The sequence below is a fragment of the Astyanax mexicanus genome, chromosome 8 (genome assembly GCF_023375975.1).
Source record: "Astyanax mexicanus isolate ESR-SI-001 chromosome 8, AstMex3_surface, whole genome shotgun sequence".
Taxonomy (NCBI): domain Eukaryota; kingdom Metazoa; phylum Chordata; class Actinopteri; order Characiformes; family Acestrorhamphidae; genus Astyanax; species Astyanax mexicanus.
In genome coordinates, this window is record NC_064415.1 from 53,715,653 (window position 1) to 53,732,172 (window position 16,520).

The 16,520-nt window shown below is 39.7% G+C and overlaps 1 protein-coding gene across 1 annotated transcript in view; it reads left to right on the forward strand.

Moving 5' to 3' along the window:
- Positions 1–6,546, forward strand: part of epha4b (eph receptor A4b) — a 182,566-nt gene extending 176,020 nt beyond the window's left edge. The window contains exon 17 of the mRNA XM_049482474.1: positions 404–6,546. Coding sequence (XP_049338431.1) covers positions 404–503 — 100 coding nt within the window. The 3' untranslated portion in view covers positions 504–6,546. The remainder of the gene's footprint in view (positions 1–403) is intronic.
- Positions 6,547–16,520: the final 9,974 nt, after the last annotated feature.

Consider the following 16,520-nt stretch of genomic DNA (forward strand, 5'->3'; position numbering starts at 1 on the left):
TCTGTGACCAAGACAGCAAGTCTTTGTGATGCATCAAGAGCCACGGTATCCAGGGTAATGTCAGCGTACCACCAAGAAGGACCAACCACATCCAACAGGATTAACTGTGGACGCTGTAAGAGGAAGCTGTCTGAAAGGGATGTTCGGTTGCTAACCAGGATTGTATCCAAAAAACATAAAACCACGGCAGAATTCAATGTGCACCTCAACTCTCCTGTTCCCACCAGAACTGTCTGTCAGGAAAATAAATTAGTGTGGTCTAAACCAGGTTTTTTAGTTTCATTGTCCAACCCCTGTATTTTAATGTAATGTGAACCCTAATTTGTTTTCCTCGATTGTCTTCTTTCTCTCTCCTCTCCAACCCAAACCATCTCCCTCTCCCACATTCCTCACATTCCTACAGCGAACTGAATAAAATGCATGTGACCCTCGTGGGACACCAGAAGAAGATCCTCTCCAGCATCCAAGGTCTGCACGCCCAGGCCAGCCACGTGCAGGTATAACCCAGCCCCAGAGCAGACAGACTGACTGACAGACAGACAGAGAGAGAGAGACAGCGAGAGAGAGAGAGAGAACGGTAGAGAGAGCTATCAGCAGAACATCTGCTCTCGCTCTCCGAACAGTCAGCAGCTTCACCATATCAACCACCCCCATCTTGGACGAATGGAGCGCCAGTCCAGCTTCTGGTGCGGCGGAGAATGGACGCTCATCAAATGAAGAGGAGACTAACTTTACAGAGGTGTAGATGAATGATGACTTAACGAACATTATGGACACTCGTTTGGTGAAATGTACAGTCATTTTTGCATCAGTTTTGTTTTGTTTGTTATTTTTGATTTTTCGTTTCTGCCTTCTTTGTGTTGCCAGTTGCTCCCCGTCCTAGGTTCGATTTAGCTTGTGAATTGCAAAAAGAGGTGCCTGATTAAAGCTACAGTGGGTTTGGACCTAAGGTTGGTGCGTTTGAAGCCTACCTCAGTTATGGGTACGCCAGCCGTTCTTTTTCTGAAGAAAGCAGGCTGAAAGGAATCCGAGGGTGATTTACGGCATTAGTTGTCAATTTGCTTGGCCTTCAGACCGGCCATTTCCTTTTTTTTGTACAGTAATGATTATATATCACCCCCTTCTCCCCAACAGCCAACAGATGAGCTTTCTATTTGCTTTCCCTGTATCTAGCGGCGGTCAGAGGTTTATATTTCACCAGCGAAAATAGAGCTAGCAGTCGAATGGAAATACGATCGCGCCCGAAGTGATTGAAGAAGCTACACAAGTGCAGAAAACTACCAGGTCGTACGAGGACACAATGAGAGAAACACTGCTGTTATATATTTAGTTTGCTGAGAAATGGCGGTTCTTGGTTTTCAAAACAAGAAAAAAAACATGTTTTTTATTAATTAAAAAAATGGCACTAATTTTAAAAAGAAGTACCATTTTTTCGCACTATATAAGGCGTTATTAGAATTGGATTGGACTGTATTATAAGGCACATTATGCGACACTAGTAAGGAACAGGGGTTTCGCTATGTTTTCCTTCTAATTCAGCAGGTCTTGCCGCTGGATGGCAAGACTTGTAAAGCTAAGCTAAGCTAAGCTAAGTAAAGTAAAGTCAAACGGGCACTGGATGATGTTAATCTACACAGATTTCTCTCCTGAAAACCGTTTATATGGGTGATTAAAGCGCTTCCGTTTATTTACAGTGAGCTTAGATTTCCAGATTTCCACTATAGCTGAGTGCAGCAGCATTAGCATTAGGCTAATGCTGCCTGACATTGCTACACTAAGGAACCTTGAGTGTTTCAGTAAGTCAGGGTGATATTAGCTAGAGGTTTCTTCCACGTAGCTTGTGTTAACACAGTAAACATGCAGGCTACAGTCCGATATACTCGCCTCTGAACCGCGAAAGATTTAGCTAGCGCTTAGCCTGTTTACCAGGTAATGCTAATGCTGCTCAAGCAGTGCTAGCCGGGTTTAGAAGCAGGCTACACACTGATAATATTCACCTCTGAACAGCGAAAGTGCTAACGGCGAAAGAGGCAGCGCTTAGCGTGTTTAGTGGCTAATGCTTATGCTGCTCCAGCAGTGGTAGCCAGGGTTACACTGCATAAAAAAAAAAACAGATTTTCTGCAAATTCCTGTAAATGTGTACATCCTCAACAATTTTCTTTGCTGATTATTGTTGGAAATTCCACTTTTCAGGCAGTGTTTGCCACAAATGGCAAAAGAGCAAGTGCTTAGCAGCTAATGCTAATGCTGCTCCAGCAGTGCTAGCCGGGGGTTAGCAGCAGACTACAGGCCGATTTTACTCACCTCTGATCGGCAATAGAGCTAGCACACCTAGGCCAGGGTGATATGAGTTAGTGGTTTGTTCCACATAGCTTGTTTTAACATGGTAAACATACCGATATACTCGCCTTTGAACAGCGAAAAAGCTAGCTAGTGCTTAGCAGGTTTAGCAGATAATGCTAATGCTGCTCCAGCAGTGCTAGCCAGGGTTAGCAGCAGGCTACAATCCGATTATACTCACCTCTGAACAGCGAAAAATCTAGCTAACACTTAGCGCAGTTAACAGCTAATGCTAATGCTGCTGGAGTACTAAACTAAAAGTCCTGTACCAGATTATAAGGTGCAAAAAATGTAAATTATTTTAAATGCGCCTTATAGTGCGAGAAGTACGGTACTGGTCAAATAAAACTGGGGAAGATTTTAAAGCACCTCCAGAACTGTTTTTTTTTTTTTTTTTTTTTTTTTTTTTTTTAATCACAAACACAACAAGCGATCAACGAAAAACTGTCTGCGAATTAAAAATTAGGCTAAAATCGTGTAGTTCGAACCAGGCATTAGAAGTAAATTATGAATTAGAAGACTGCATTATGCATTATGTCTGCCACCATTACGTTTAGCGACTAAGATGCTAACAAGCTAGCCCCTGGAACGACAAACACACAAACGCAAAATGCGAAATGCAAAATGCCATTGTACCATAGTGTAAAAAGGAGTGTACAGCATTGATTATTGATTATGATTGAACAAACATAAAAAGGGACCTATAGAATGTTTGTAAGGATGTACTTATATTTAGTTTTGGGAGAGAAAAAGAAAAGAAAAGAAAAGAAAAGGAGAAGACGCGAGGCGTAGCGATCAGCGGACTGGGGGACGGGGACGATAGCCGAAACTCTGGAATGTAGCATGGATGCTAACGCTTTGTCGTCGATTGACAAGTATGAGAGTGACTGCAGTTCTTTCTTATTCACTCAAGTGGTGGCTGTAGCTGCTTGACTTTAGATGCCTTATTAACTGTGCTGTTTCTTTCCCTTCTTCTCTTCTCTTCTTCCCGGTAGAGGCAGTATCATGAGATGTTGATGTACATAGTATTTATCATGGCGTCACTTGAAGACTCTTGCTCCGTAGTAAAGCCTGGCTCCACACGCTTCCCCCGTTTGCGCGAGGTCGTTTTTTTTTTTTTTTTTTTTTTTTTTTTTTTCGTTTTTTTGAAAACCACAAGCTTGTGCTGGTGCATGTGGCTTTGGGAAAAAGAGTGATGAATAAAATGATGAACCTACGAGGCTGAACAAATAATACAAAAAAAAAAAGTCCTCATGCTAATCGCGCTGCAAGTCGACTTACTACACTACTATTTTTCTACCGGTCGTTCTGTACAGTATAGATACAGCCTGTTTCATTTAAGCATAGAAAATAAAATCGGAAAAAATTAAAAAATAGAGAGTCTTAGTTAGCTAACAGAAGAACAGAAGATAATTTGTAAAGCCCTCGTCCTTCATTCCTTATTTTTCTGTATTTGCTGGATTTTAATTTGATTCTTTGCAATCTTTGTTTTATCTTTTTTTTTTTTTCATCTGTTAAATCTTACAATTAAAGGTGCCATAAATGATCTTTTGAGCGATGCTAAAGAAAAGCCACATTTATTTATAGCTCTATTATTGCTATCTTACACCTTGCAACTGCGTTGTTTAAATAGCGAAAGTGCTTGTGAATATAGAGCTCTGGAAAAAAAAAATTAAGGAGACCACTTCAGTTTCTGAATCGTTTTCTCTGATTTTGCTATTTATAGGTTTATGTTTGAGTAAAATAAACATTGTTGTTTTATTCTATAAACTACAGACAACATTTCTCCCAAATTCCAAATAAAAACATTGTCATTTAGAGCATTTATTTGCAGAAATTTGGCTGAAAAATTACAAAAAAGATGCAGAGCTTTCAGACCTCAAATAATGCAAAGAAAACAGAAAAGTTCATATTCATAAAGTTTTAAGAGTTCAGAAATCAATATTTTAATCACAGTTTTTATTCATGCATCTTGGCATCATGTTCTCCTCCACCAGTCTTACACACTGCTTTTGGATAACTTTATGCTGCTTTACTCCTGGTGCAAAAATTCAAGCAGTTCAGTTTAATTTGGTTTGATGGCTTGTGATCATCCATCTTCCTCTTGATTATATTCCAGAGGTTTTCAATTTGGTAAAATCAAAGAAACTCATAATTTTTAAGTGGTCTTTTATTTTTTCCAGAGCTGTATCTAAGCTGATGGGTGTGGTGGTCTCAAAATGCTCAATGCGCTGATTGGTTAAATGCATATTACGCCCAAAGCAACCCTGATAAACTAAGAGAGTTGATATAAAATGAATGTCTTTGGTGCACAAGCCGCACAAGGTGTACTTTTCCCATCGTTACGATAGCGAAGACATATTGACACGCCTTAAACTCTAACCCATGTGGGATTTACGGCTCACCTACAGATCGGCAAAATAAAAATATTATTAACTTGATATCGTAAAGAGTCTAACTTATGTAAGAACCTTATTGATTGATTAAAATTTAAATAGTTAAAATAAAATAAACTAGTTTAAAAACCTCTTTTAATATTGTTCTGTAAGGAACCAAAGTGGTTCTTCTTTGGCATTTAAAAAAATCATATAAAGCACCTTTAATTTTAAGAACAATCGACAAAGAACAATGTTTTTGTCCACACAAATACACATCAAATCACAGTCTTCGCAAAAACGTTGTAAACGTTAACAGAGATGAATTGATTTAAGCTCAAGTTCTCACTCAAAATCAGCTAATGAACCTTATTTAACGAGACACAGCAAGACACAAAAACACAATATTCATTATGAAAGACAGCAGGTGGTTCGTTTTTGATTTCTCATTTCTAATCTCTGCGATAGCTTCAGAGTCTCTCTCATTAACAGGTCAGGCATTAGGAGTTTATACATGCACTGCTGGTGTCAGGTCCTGTCCATGTGTATCCAGATACTTTTTAAAATCTCATTTTTATTATATTATATTATATTATTTTAAAACAGGGCAGCATTTTCTGAAAGTGCTGTTTGATGTGGAGGTTTCAGAAAATGCTATCTAGGTTGGATGTGTAGAAGCTTTTTTAAAAAGGTTCTCCATGGTGGACATGTTTTTAAAAGGTTCACTATGGTGGACGTTTTTAAAAAAGCTTCCATATGGTGGACATTTTTTAAAAAGCTTCTTCTGGATGGACATTTTAAACAACGTCCACTATGGAGAACCTTTAAAAAAAAAAAGGCCACCCGGGAGAATCTTTTTTTTTTAAAAGCTTCTCCAGGGTGAATGGTTTTTTTAAAAAAGGTTCTCTTCTCCATGGTGGCCATTTTTTAAAAAGGTTCTCCATGGTGGCCATTTTTTGAAAAGGTTCTCCATGGTGGCCATTTTTTAAAAGGGTTCTCCATGGTGGCCATTTTTTTTAAAAAGGTTCTCCAGGATGGTTTATTATAATATTTTTTTTTATTGATTTTTTTAATAATCCAAATTTAATCCAATCTCTACAAAAGCTCAAATTCTCCACCCAATCAAGGGTGTGAATTTTTCAGAGACAGTGCTGTTGCCATAGCAGCGAAAACATAGATAATTTTTCATAGTACAAACCAAATCTATGACATTGAGCTATTTCAGCTCCTTTCTATATTTAGGTCTGTTTTGGCCATTTTGCTGTATCTTTCCATTCTGATGAATGGAGCTGGAAAGAAAAAACTTCTTTTTTTTTTTCAAAAATATCTGGATATGTGTGGATGGGACCTAAGATCAGTGAAAATATGATGAATGATGATGATGATGATGATGATGAAAATGAACTTCCACTCCTCCTCTTCCACTGCAAAGCGTTGTAGAAGTCAGAACAGTGAATTAAATTGAAGTGAACGTTGGATTTTAGGGTGTTAGAAACAGAAAGATGCTGAATAGAAGAAAAAGCTCTTAGTGGTGTAAAGTTAGATGAATCATGTTTTGGAATCTGTCCATAAAGTTGGCTCTCCAATGGAAGGGCGCGCACCCCTCGTCTCGGACCCGTATCTGTCGATGTGTTTTGGCTGAAACTTTGTAAGACGGTCTCTGTTCTCTGTGTAAAGCTGTGATACCCCCACCTCCCCACCCCCACCCTCCCAAAGCCCCACCCATGTCTTTTCGTCATTGCAGCTTTCTGCAGCAGCTTTCTCCTGAGCCCCCCACCCCTCCGAGCCTCTTCATGTTGCTGTAATAAATATGCTGATATTTTTTATTTCACACCTCAAGACTCCGCCTCTCATTTTGTTACGAATTATAAGATGCCTACATCATAAACTGGATTATTTACCACTTTATTAGAAACACCTCCACCTGCAGCCCTATTGTGCTGATGTTCCATTTTGAATTAGGTATTACCCAACACTTCAACAAATCACATCCACACTTATACACTTATATGTAAGCCTGGATAAGTTGAATTTACTTAAAAAATTGAGGAAACCAGTTGCCTTAAAAAAGTTAAGTAATGGGGAACTTGAGTTAGCATAACTTAGAACATCAAGTTATTACAACTACCAGGGGGAATCACTACACACTGATGGTGAGTGTTAGTCAGAAACTGTTGGACACACCCAGTATGCAAATAGATTGTGACAGAAACCAATGGAAAAGAAGCTGCCAATGACAACAGATTAAACTCACTTATTACAAGTTGGTTCAACTCAAAGATCTCAGTTTGAATAGTACAGTATATGTGCCCACAAATGTTCAACTAACTCAAAATAGTTAAGTATTGTTTAGAAATCTCCAATTTTATTTAAATTAACTTAGTTCAAATTAGTTCAAACAACATATGTTTAAATCACTTCCTTAACTCAATCATAGCCTTGATTCATGTCTGACAACATGAAGCAGCTAAAAGATCTGAAAAAGCAACACTTAAAAGCAACACATAATGTTCTGATCTGAAAAAAAAAAAAACTAAAACAAATGAGAAAACAAATTCATTAATCATCTATCAGTGTGGAAAATGTTATAAAGTAATTTCTAAAGCTTTGGGACGCTATTAATCACTAATGGAAAAAACATGGAACAGTGATGAACCTTCCCAGAAGTGGCCAGCCAATTGACATTTTTTTCCAAAAGGGCATGAACAACTCATCCAGGAGGTCACAAAGAACCTGAAACAACATTTAAAGAACTGCATGTCTCGCTCGCCTCAGTTAAGGTCAGTGTTAATGATTCAATAATAAGAAAGTCTGGACAACTTGCTGTAATAGATGGAACCAGGAATTTTGCTGTTTACCAAACAATTCTGAAGGAGAATATCTGGCCATCTGTTCATGACCTCAAGCTCAGGCGTACTTGGGTTCTGCAGCAGGATAATGACCCAAAGCACACAAACAAGTCCACCTTTAAAGGCTTAAAAAACAAAATGAGGGTTTTGGAGTGACCTATAAAAAGGTAGAAAAGGTTGATACAGTATATGGGGATATATTGGTTGAAGAGGCTGAGCTGAGTATTAAAAGTCGGCGCGGAGCTGCAGCTGAAGTGTGTGTGTGAAGTGGATGCCTTCAAGCTGTGAATTTCTAAAGTGGAGTAAAAGGCAAGTAAATACAGACACGTCCTGTAGTGCATTCTAATCAGGGTCTGTACCTGAACACAGCCCGGCGTTCCCTCCCTGCTTTTCTTCCTGCAGATCTTAAGCAGACGGGGCCTTTGACCCGCCGGGAGTGTAATGGAATATTCCCTCAGCGCCGGCCGGCCTGCCTGTTCTCCGGGGAGAGAGAGAGAGAGAGAGAGAGAGAGAAAGAGAGAGAGAGAGAGAGAGAGAGAGAGAGAGAGAGAGAGAGAGAAGAAGGGTCGCTGACCTGCCTGCTCTCGCTCGCCCACATAAAGCACTCGCGCCTCTGCTGTCACTCAATGTTAGATCCATTATCCCCAATCTCCACCCCGTATTTCTCTCCTCCGCCACTACTACGCCATACACACACACACACACACACACTCACACACTTCACGTACAGCGCAGGGCCATTTTTCACTTATCATTAACCAGACAGCCGAATGAATCAGCAGACCTGGCTGGAAGCTTCTGATAATGGAATTGAGAAACGAGAGGGAATAGAGATTTAACTGAGTGGGAATCACCAGGAGCAGTATGGACACTACAGCTGTTACAGTAACACAGATCCAACAGCAGGAAGTGATGTAACCCTCCTGTTATGTTCATTTGTCAGGAAAAGCAATGGTGTTCCATTTTTTGTCTGAAACCCAAACAAATCCTTACAAGCAGTGTGAATATTTCATTACTAACTCTATTCCTAATTATTCTATCGATATTTAGTGCAATAGTGCTCCTTACCTCTAACAGATAATGCTTCAATTAGGATAATTCACTCATTTTTCATAAAACAAATACATGTTCAAACCTTTATTACTTTTAAAAAGACCAAAAATATAAAACAATAGTTTTACACAACATTGAAACATAACATTGCAATTTAGTTTTATATTTCTTATTATGTGTTGATTACACTAAATGAAGGCAAGCAGAAGAAGTTTTATGCTGAAAAGAATTGACCCTCCTGCTTTTTTCACAATTTCCACAGTTGTTAAATGTATCACTATATTGCCAAAAGTATCTATTCGCCTGTAATAGATGGAAGCAGGAATTCTGCTGTTTAACAGAAATCCTGAAGGAGACTTTAAGCTCAGGTGCACTTGGGTTCTGCAGCAGGACAATGACCCAAAGCTCACAAACGACTCCACCTCTGAATGGCTTAAAAAGCTAAATGAAGTTTTTGGGGTGGCCAAGTTCGATTAAGTGATTAAGGTGTGAAAAGCCCTCAGATCATTCACTTCTCCTTGTTTTTGTTCAGAAGCATCATTCACAAGATAAGACCTTACAACTTATGCATGTGTGGATATTCCCACTAGGCAACACTACATTATTAATTATACAGTCGACAGAATTTTTGTTGCAGTCAACATGAGCATTTATGAAGGCTCCTTTAACAACAGGCATCAGGAGGATAGTGTATTGTAACACTTGCTGAAGTGGAGTTACTTAACAACACAGGCAATCCTGTAGACTGTATATCAAATTATGGTCGTTCGAATAAACCTTTGAAAAAGGTTTATTTAGATATATGTCAGTTGCCACTTAAACTAATTCAAACGGAGCACTTGGCACTAGGACTGGTTTGGTTTGGTTTGGTTTGATTGAGCTGAGCTTAAGGAAACAGTGTTGGACATCATTAAAAAAGTTACTTCATATCAGTAATTCAGTTGAAAATGTGAAACTCATATATATTGTATATTTATGTATTACATACACACAGAATGATCTATTTTAAGCTTAACTTTATTTATTTTATTGTTGATTGTTGATTATGGCTTACAGCCAATGAAAACCCAAACATCTGGGTCTCAGACATTTAGAATATTATATAAGACCAAATGGTACTTTTTGCAGTGTGGGCAGTGTGCCAAATCCTGCTGGAAAAATGAAACTAAATAAAATTCTCATCTACAACCTGATTGCGGAAACTTCACACTATTTGGACATCTCTTGATTTCCAAATGAAAAATGTAAAATTAACTGAACATCAGTGATGGTTTGAAGAGACCAGTAATTTGCTGGTGTTGGTCTACAGTGTTTTATCTTTTATCTTACAGAACTTCATGCTTCCCTTTGCTGACAACTTTTATGGAGATGCGGATTTCATTTTCCAGCAGGACTTGACACACTAATGAAGCCCTTTATTCAAATTTTCTGAGATACTGAAATTTTTGGGGTTTCATTGGCTGTAAGCCATAATCGTCAACAACAAAAAAAAGAAATAAACACTTAAAATAGATCACTCTGTATAATATATGAGTTTTTTTTTTTTTTTGGGAGCCACAGTTTTAGAAGAAAACCAAGTCCAAACCCGGCCAGAGGTCACTTTCCTCACTTGCCAGAAGCTCTGGGTCCAGAGGTCACTTTCCCTGCTGGCCAGAGGCTCTGGGTGAAGGTCATTTGGTCATTTGGGATCTATAGGTGACCATGCGCTGTGCGGCTCCTGTGTTATTTTAATGCCCGCTGCACTCGCATTAAGAGACACCCAAACCGCTGCCTGACAGCATGAGTGAAAGGGGTAATTACACCACGCACCCCCGAGACCACGCCACTACACGCATCTGCGGGAGCACTTTCCACGCGCACTTTTTCGCCCCATCAATCACGTACGGCCCCCCCGGTGTTTAGCCACCGGACTGCGTAACCTTTTTCGAATTATGTCAATGTGCATTTTAAAGGGGATCAATACCGTACAGTAGACCACCCTCCACATCTGCTGTGATCCATAGCGGCCCCTAATTTGGCCCATGATAAAATGCCACATTATCGCGAGGTGATCCATCACGTCCTCCTAAGTGACAGCTGGTCATTTGGTTGGGCCGCGCTCTGCGGCGTTCAGGGTGTCATATGATTGCTTATTATGGGGGACATGACAGAGAGAGATTGAGTGGGATTGGGTTTTGGGTCAGATGACCAGGCCTGTAGAGTTAAGGCATGGCATTCGTAGTCAAGACAGATACAAAGCTTTTGTTCTTCTTTTCAAAACTTGTCTTGGGATCAACCTAAAATTGAAACATTTCAGGGTGGTTTTTTTTAGAATTTACTCAGTTTTAAACCCCTTTTTTTCACAATTGAAATTGTGCTTTAGGGGAGACAAACCCAATTTCTTCACAGGAGGTTTCTTCTCACTGTGCTGAACAAATAACATCTATGTTCTTGTTATTATTATTAATAAAGAATGATAAAAATGAAATAAATGAAAAAAAAATGTACAAGCTCATGTATCCTATTTATGTTAGGCCTACATAAACTAGTGGACTACTAAGTGAACTAGTGGACTACTGAGTGAAATAGTGGACTAGTGGACTACTAAGTGGACTAGTGGACTACTAGTGGACTAGTGGACTACTGAGTGAAATGGTGGACTAGTGGACTACTAAGTGAAGTAGTGGACTAGTGGACTATTGAGTGAAATAGTGGACTAGTGGACTACTAAGTGAACTAGTGGACTACTGAGTGGAATAGTGGACTAGTGGACTACTACGTGAACTAGTGGACTACTGAGTGGAATAGTGGACTAGTGGACTACTAAGTGAACTACTGGACTAGTGGAATACTACGTGAACTAGTGGACTAGTGGACTACCTAATACCACCCCCCCCCCTTCAACTTGTGAATGTTTTGATTTCATGTTTTCCACATTAACATTGGACAACCTTTGTAATATGATTAACCTTGTGTCAGCTTAATAATATAGGTGTAAATGCAGTTAGTTCTTTGGAAAAACCCAACCAAAAGATGTTTCAGTAGAAAAAAAAAGCAACCAACCATATTTATAGTGTAGCTAAAAGCTGATGTTCTACACCTAACCCAACTTTAACCCTCATCTCAGCAACTAAAAGCTTTAATCTTTGGCTTATTATACTTTTTTCTGGTAAAAGCTGCATGTTTGTGAAACCAAAAATAGATATATAAATACATAAGTGCAGCCAAATGTCACATGTTTTTATTTTTCTTAAGTTTCCCTAAGATATCTGGTCCCTACAAAGAGCTAAATACATGCTCACAGAAGCATACACACACACTCACACACCCCGTGACTCTTTCCGGATCTGCTGCTTTAGTGAAGCTTGTTTTTGTTGCGTGCCTCGCTGATTTAATCGAATACTCTCGAATCTCTGCCTCGTCAGAGCCTCACTTGTTTTCAGTCGGAGGCCTTTGGGTTTCTCGTGGGAGAACGATTTGCCTATCAAAGTAATTTCCTGCCTTCAAATTTTCATTAGCTATCGAAAGTTTCCTCGTTGGGCTCGGAAAGCCCAGAATTGCATTTCGTGACTGAGTCCGGTCATGCCTGCTCTGATCACTGTGCTCTGACCCACATGGGATAGAATGCAATACAACTTATTGTACTGAGAAATAGAGAGAGAGAGAGAGAGAGAGAGAGAGAGAGAGATAGAGAGAGATAGTTTAATATAAAAAACACTTCTAAATCAGTTTCTCTGATTTTGCTATTTATAGGTTTATGTTTGAATAAAACAGACATTATTGTTTTATTCTATAAACTACAGACAACATTTCTCCCAAATTTCAAATAAAAATATTCTCATTTAAAGCATTTATTTACAGAAAATGAGAAATGGCAGAAATATCAAAAAGATGCAGAGCTTTCAGACCTCAAATAATGCAAAGAAAATAAGTTCATATTCATAAAGTTTTAAGAGTTCAGAAATCAATATTTGGTGGAATAACCCTGGTGGTTTTTAATCACAGTTTTCATGCATCTTGGCATCATGTTCTCCTCCACCAGTCTTACACACTGCTTTTGGATAACTTTATCCCGTTACTCCTGATTCAAAAAATCCAACTATCCATCTATCATCTACCACTTCTCTGGGGGTCCAGGCCCAGACCTCCCTTTCCTCAGCTACCTCCATAGCTACTTGAAATTTCCATCAATCCATCCATCATCTACCACTTCTCTGGGGGTACAGGCCCAGACCTTTCTCTCCCTAACTACCTCCACAGCTACTTGAAATGTCCATCCATCCATCCATCAATCTACCACTTCTCCAGAGGTCCAGGCGCCAGACCTCCCTCTCCCCAGCTACCTTTCCAGTTCTTCTGAGGAGACACCAAGGTGTTTCCAGGCCAGCCATGAGGTATTATCTCTCTATCATGTCCGGGGTCTCCTCCCGGTTGAACATGCCCAAAACTCCTCACCAGGAAGACGTTCTGAAGGCATCCTGACCAGATGCCCAAACCATCTCAGGTGGTTCATCTCAACGTAAAAGATTAGCTGCTCTCTAAATGAAGAGTCCAAACAACCTTTGGAGGAAACTCATTTCCACCACTTGTATTCAAGGGCTTGGTGATCAGGTCTTCACCCATGGGACCCAACCCCTTGGCGTACCAATCCTTAGCTGCCAAAATTGGCTCTTGCTCTTGGATTTGGACCACAAATCTTTGGGATTTGGATTTTTGCTTGTGTCTTTTTTTCCTTCATTTAAAGTATTGTTTTTTCTCCTATTTATCGTTCTATTCATTCCTTTAGAGTGTATCTCATTTCGAGTGTCGCTTCCTCTCTGTGATTCTTTCCCTTCCTTTTCAGCCTTGCCCATTTGGGGGCTGCACCCACATTTCTGGAAAGCAGCTTTGGAACATTGTCTGCGCTATAAAAAATAAAACCGAATTGAAACCTCGCACTGTTACCTTTATTCATTACATTCCTTTCTACCTTTGTCAAGCCGTGGTTTTTACAAGATGTCTATAAAATAAAGCACATACTACTACTGCATCGCCCATGTCAGACTACAGTCTGATGCCATTGCCACCATTCCATGCAGAGCTGTTTTTGTTTTTTATGTGTGTTTGGCTGGGATGTCTTGCATTATGGAGTCCGGAGAGAGAGATTCCTCCCCAGCTGGAGTTCTTTGGAGGTCTGGATTTTGGCTAAGCCTCCACAGATGCTCTGGGCAGCTGGGGACCGGGTTTAAAAGAGAGGAATTGCTGAGTGAAAAATGAGAAGCGACCATGTTGCTTCTTTCTCAGTTGTGTGGCTCGTAAATGCTGTGCCACATCCTGGTTTTGGTGGGGCCTGCAATTCGGCATCTAGTAATGGCTGGCTTTCGGGAGAGGCTTGTGGTGACTGATGTCTTTGTGGAAGCTCAGCGCAGATTTAGGAGCCTTATTTTACTCTGGGATCTGTGCTGGGCCAGAAAAATGCAATATTACACACATATTACACACATTGGCATTCATAGTGGTGATAAAGTAGGTTTTCCTGAAGATTCTGAGACTATTCTGGTGTTGTAACAAATGATAATATTTTAAGATTTATATTTGAAATAAAAAATTAGATTTTTTACAGGTCTTTTATAAGCAAACGCCAAGCAGCTGAGATCCATTTAAAGCTTGGGTACAATCTTCCAAGCTTAATAGAGCCCTCAAAGCTCACTTATACAGGATGTATTTAGCAGAGTGTCAAGAAAACTGTGTGAAAAAGGTCTGAAGTTGTTTTAATTCATGACATTTTAGCTTTATTTCACTATATTAACTTTTTTTCACAGTTTTTGTGCATTTTGGCATGTTCTCCTCCACCAGTCTTGCACACTCCTCTTGGATAACTTAATGCCTTTACCTTTACTCCTGGTGCAAAAATTCAAGCAGTTCAGTTTGGTTAGATGGCTTGTGATCATCCATCTTCCTCTTGATTATATTCTAGAGGATTTTAATTTGGTAAAATCAATGAAAAACATCATCATTATGGTAAGTTCTATATGATAATAACATTTATTGATAAGGTTTTTTTTTATACTTAAACCTCTTATTATTATTGGTTTTATGTTACAATCCGGGTTAGAACCCGAACACCCGAGCTTCCTCTTGCATCCACAGTTAATCCTGTTGGATGTGGTTCATCCTTTTTGGTGGTATGCAAAGTGTTACATTACCCAAACTGTGATCTTACCCTGCTAATTCAACCTTCATACTCTGCTCTTACTGGTGCAGTAATGTGCAATTAATTAAGATTAAGATTGGCCACTAGGCTGCTCCACTTTAGCCATGAAACCTCCCACACTAAAATGACAGGTGTTTTAGTTTCATTGTCCAACCCCTGTATATATATGAGATGTACTAGTTTATGGCGTATGGGTCTCCCCAGTGGTTCATCCTCATACTCCTCATATTCTCTCTCTCTCTGTGCAACAATATACGCCTCTGAACTTCTTGGCTGGACACACTGGCAAACTCCAATTACAGATTTCAGCTAGCAGCCAGCAGAAATGGGCCATGCTGCTCCTCCAGCCTTCTCGAACATGGATGAGAGAGCGGAGGGGGGTGGCCCAGACTGGGAGCCGCCCCGCCGAGAGAGATCCACCGCTTAACCAGACATTCTGTAAATCTGGCCTTTACTCATCCCACAGCTCCAAAAACAGGGTGGGAAAGAAACACAGAGCTCGGGGTGGTGAATATTCCATAAACAAACAGCCTAGCGTGAGGTGGTGGCTGAGTCAGGGCAGAACAGGGGGAACAGAAGGTTTCCTCCAGCAGCCGAGGGAATATGAGGCCTGCTAGTGAGGACAGAAAGAACAAGAAAGAAAGAGAGAGAGAGAGAGAGAGAGGAAGAGAAATGGAAACCCCCACAGATCCATTACAGTAAGACGTTGAGCGATGGATTGTTGGAAAACATGATCAGTGTTTGGACTGCTGTCAGGCCACCAGTAAGCCAGATGAGTATAAATGCTGCTGGAGGGAAGAAAGAGGTATAAATCCACCAATTTACTCACTCTGAAATCAAATAATGGTCAAGCGTTCTTTGTTTAGCATCATTAATAGAACGGAAATCTATAAGTCTATTAGCTCAGCCTAATTTTGCTTAAATTCACTCCAATTATTAGACAAATAAATTGCTGTCGTTGCAAATAGCCATACATTTCTTTAGCCAACCTGTTATTGTCCTTATTACAAGTTACAGTTAAGCTAAAGTAAGTTCATACAGTTGTACATATCTGCCATGGAAACCCACAGTTATCTAGCAATATAGCAAAGGAGACATAGTTCCTTGACAGCTTCATTTCTACATTTCTACAAGTTGAGTTTTCAGTGAGAGTTCAGTTTTACTCATGGAGGTCTTTGTACAAGACACAAAGTAGACATTCCAGTGTGTAGTTAAATGAAGTCACTGAAACAGAGAACATTTCACAATGTTCACAATGGTTAAAACAGTGACAGACACCAAGGGCCCTATCGTACACCCTAGGCAAGGCGGTACTAAAAAAATGTTTCATCGCATCAAGTACAATGGTATTTTCTGATCATCTTTCAGCATTTTAGGGGAAAAAAGGTTTAAATGTTGGAAGGAAACAAGACTCAAGAGAACTTCCCAAAGGACTTAAGGCAGAAACCTTAGGAGGAGCCATGAATCCAAGCCAAGAAGATCCAAGAGCCAAGACTCAAGGGAACCCCCTTAACAGCAATTTAGAGAAACACTTTGGGTAACCAAGACTCAAAATAGAAAACTTCAAAAGATCAATAGGAAGTAAGTAGGAGAGGAACGAAGATCAAAATGAGAAAGTGGATGAAGGAGAATAACTGAAACCAAATAACACTCAAGAGCATTAGAAAGAAATACCAGAAGGAACCAAGGCTCAAAAAGGACAAACACCAAAGAGCAAGAGAAGGAAAATTG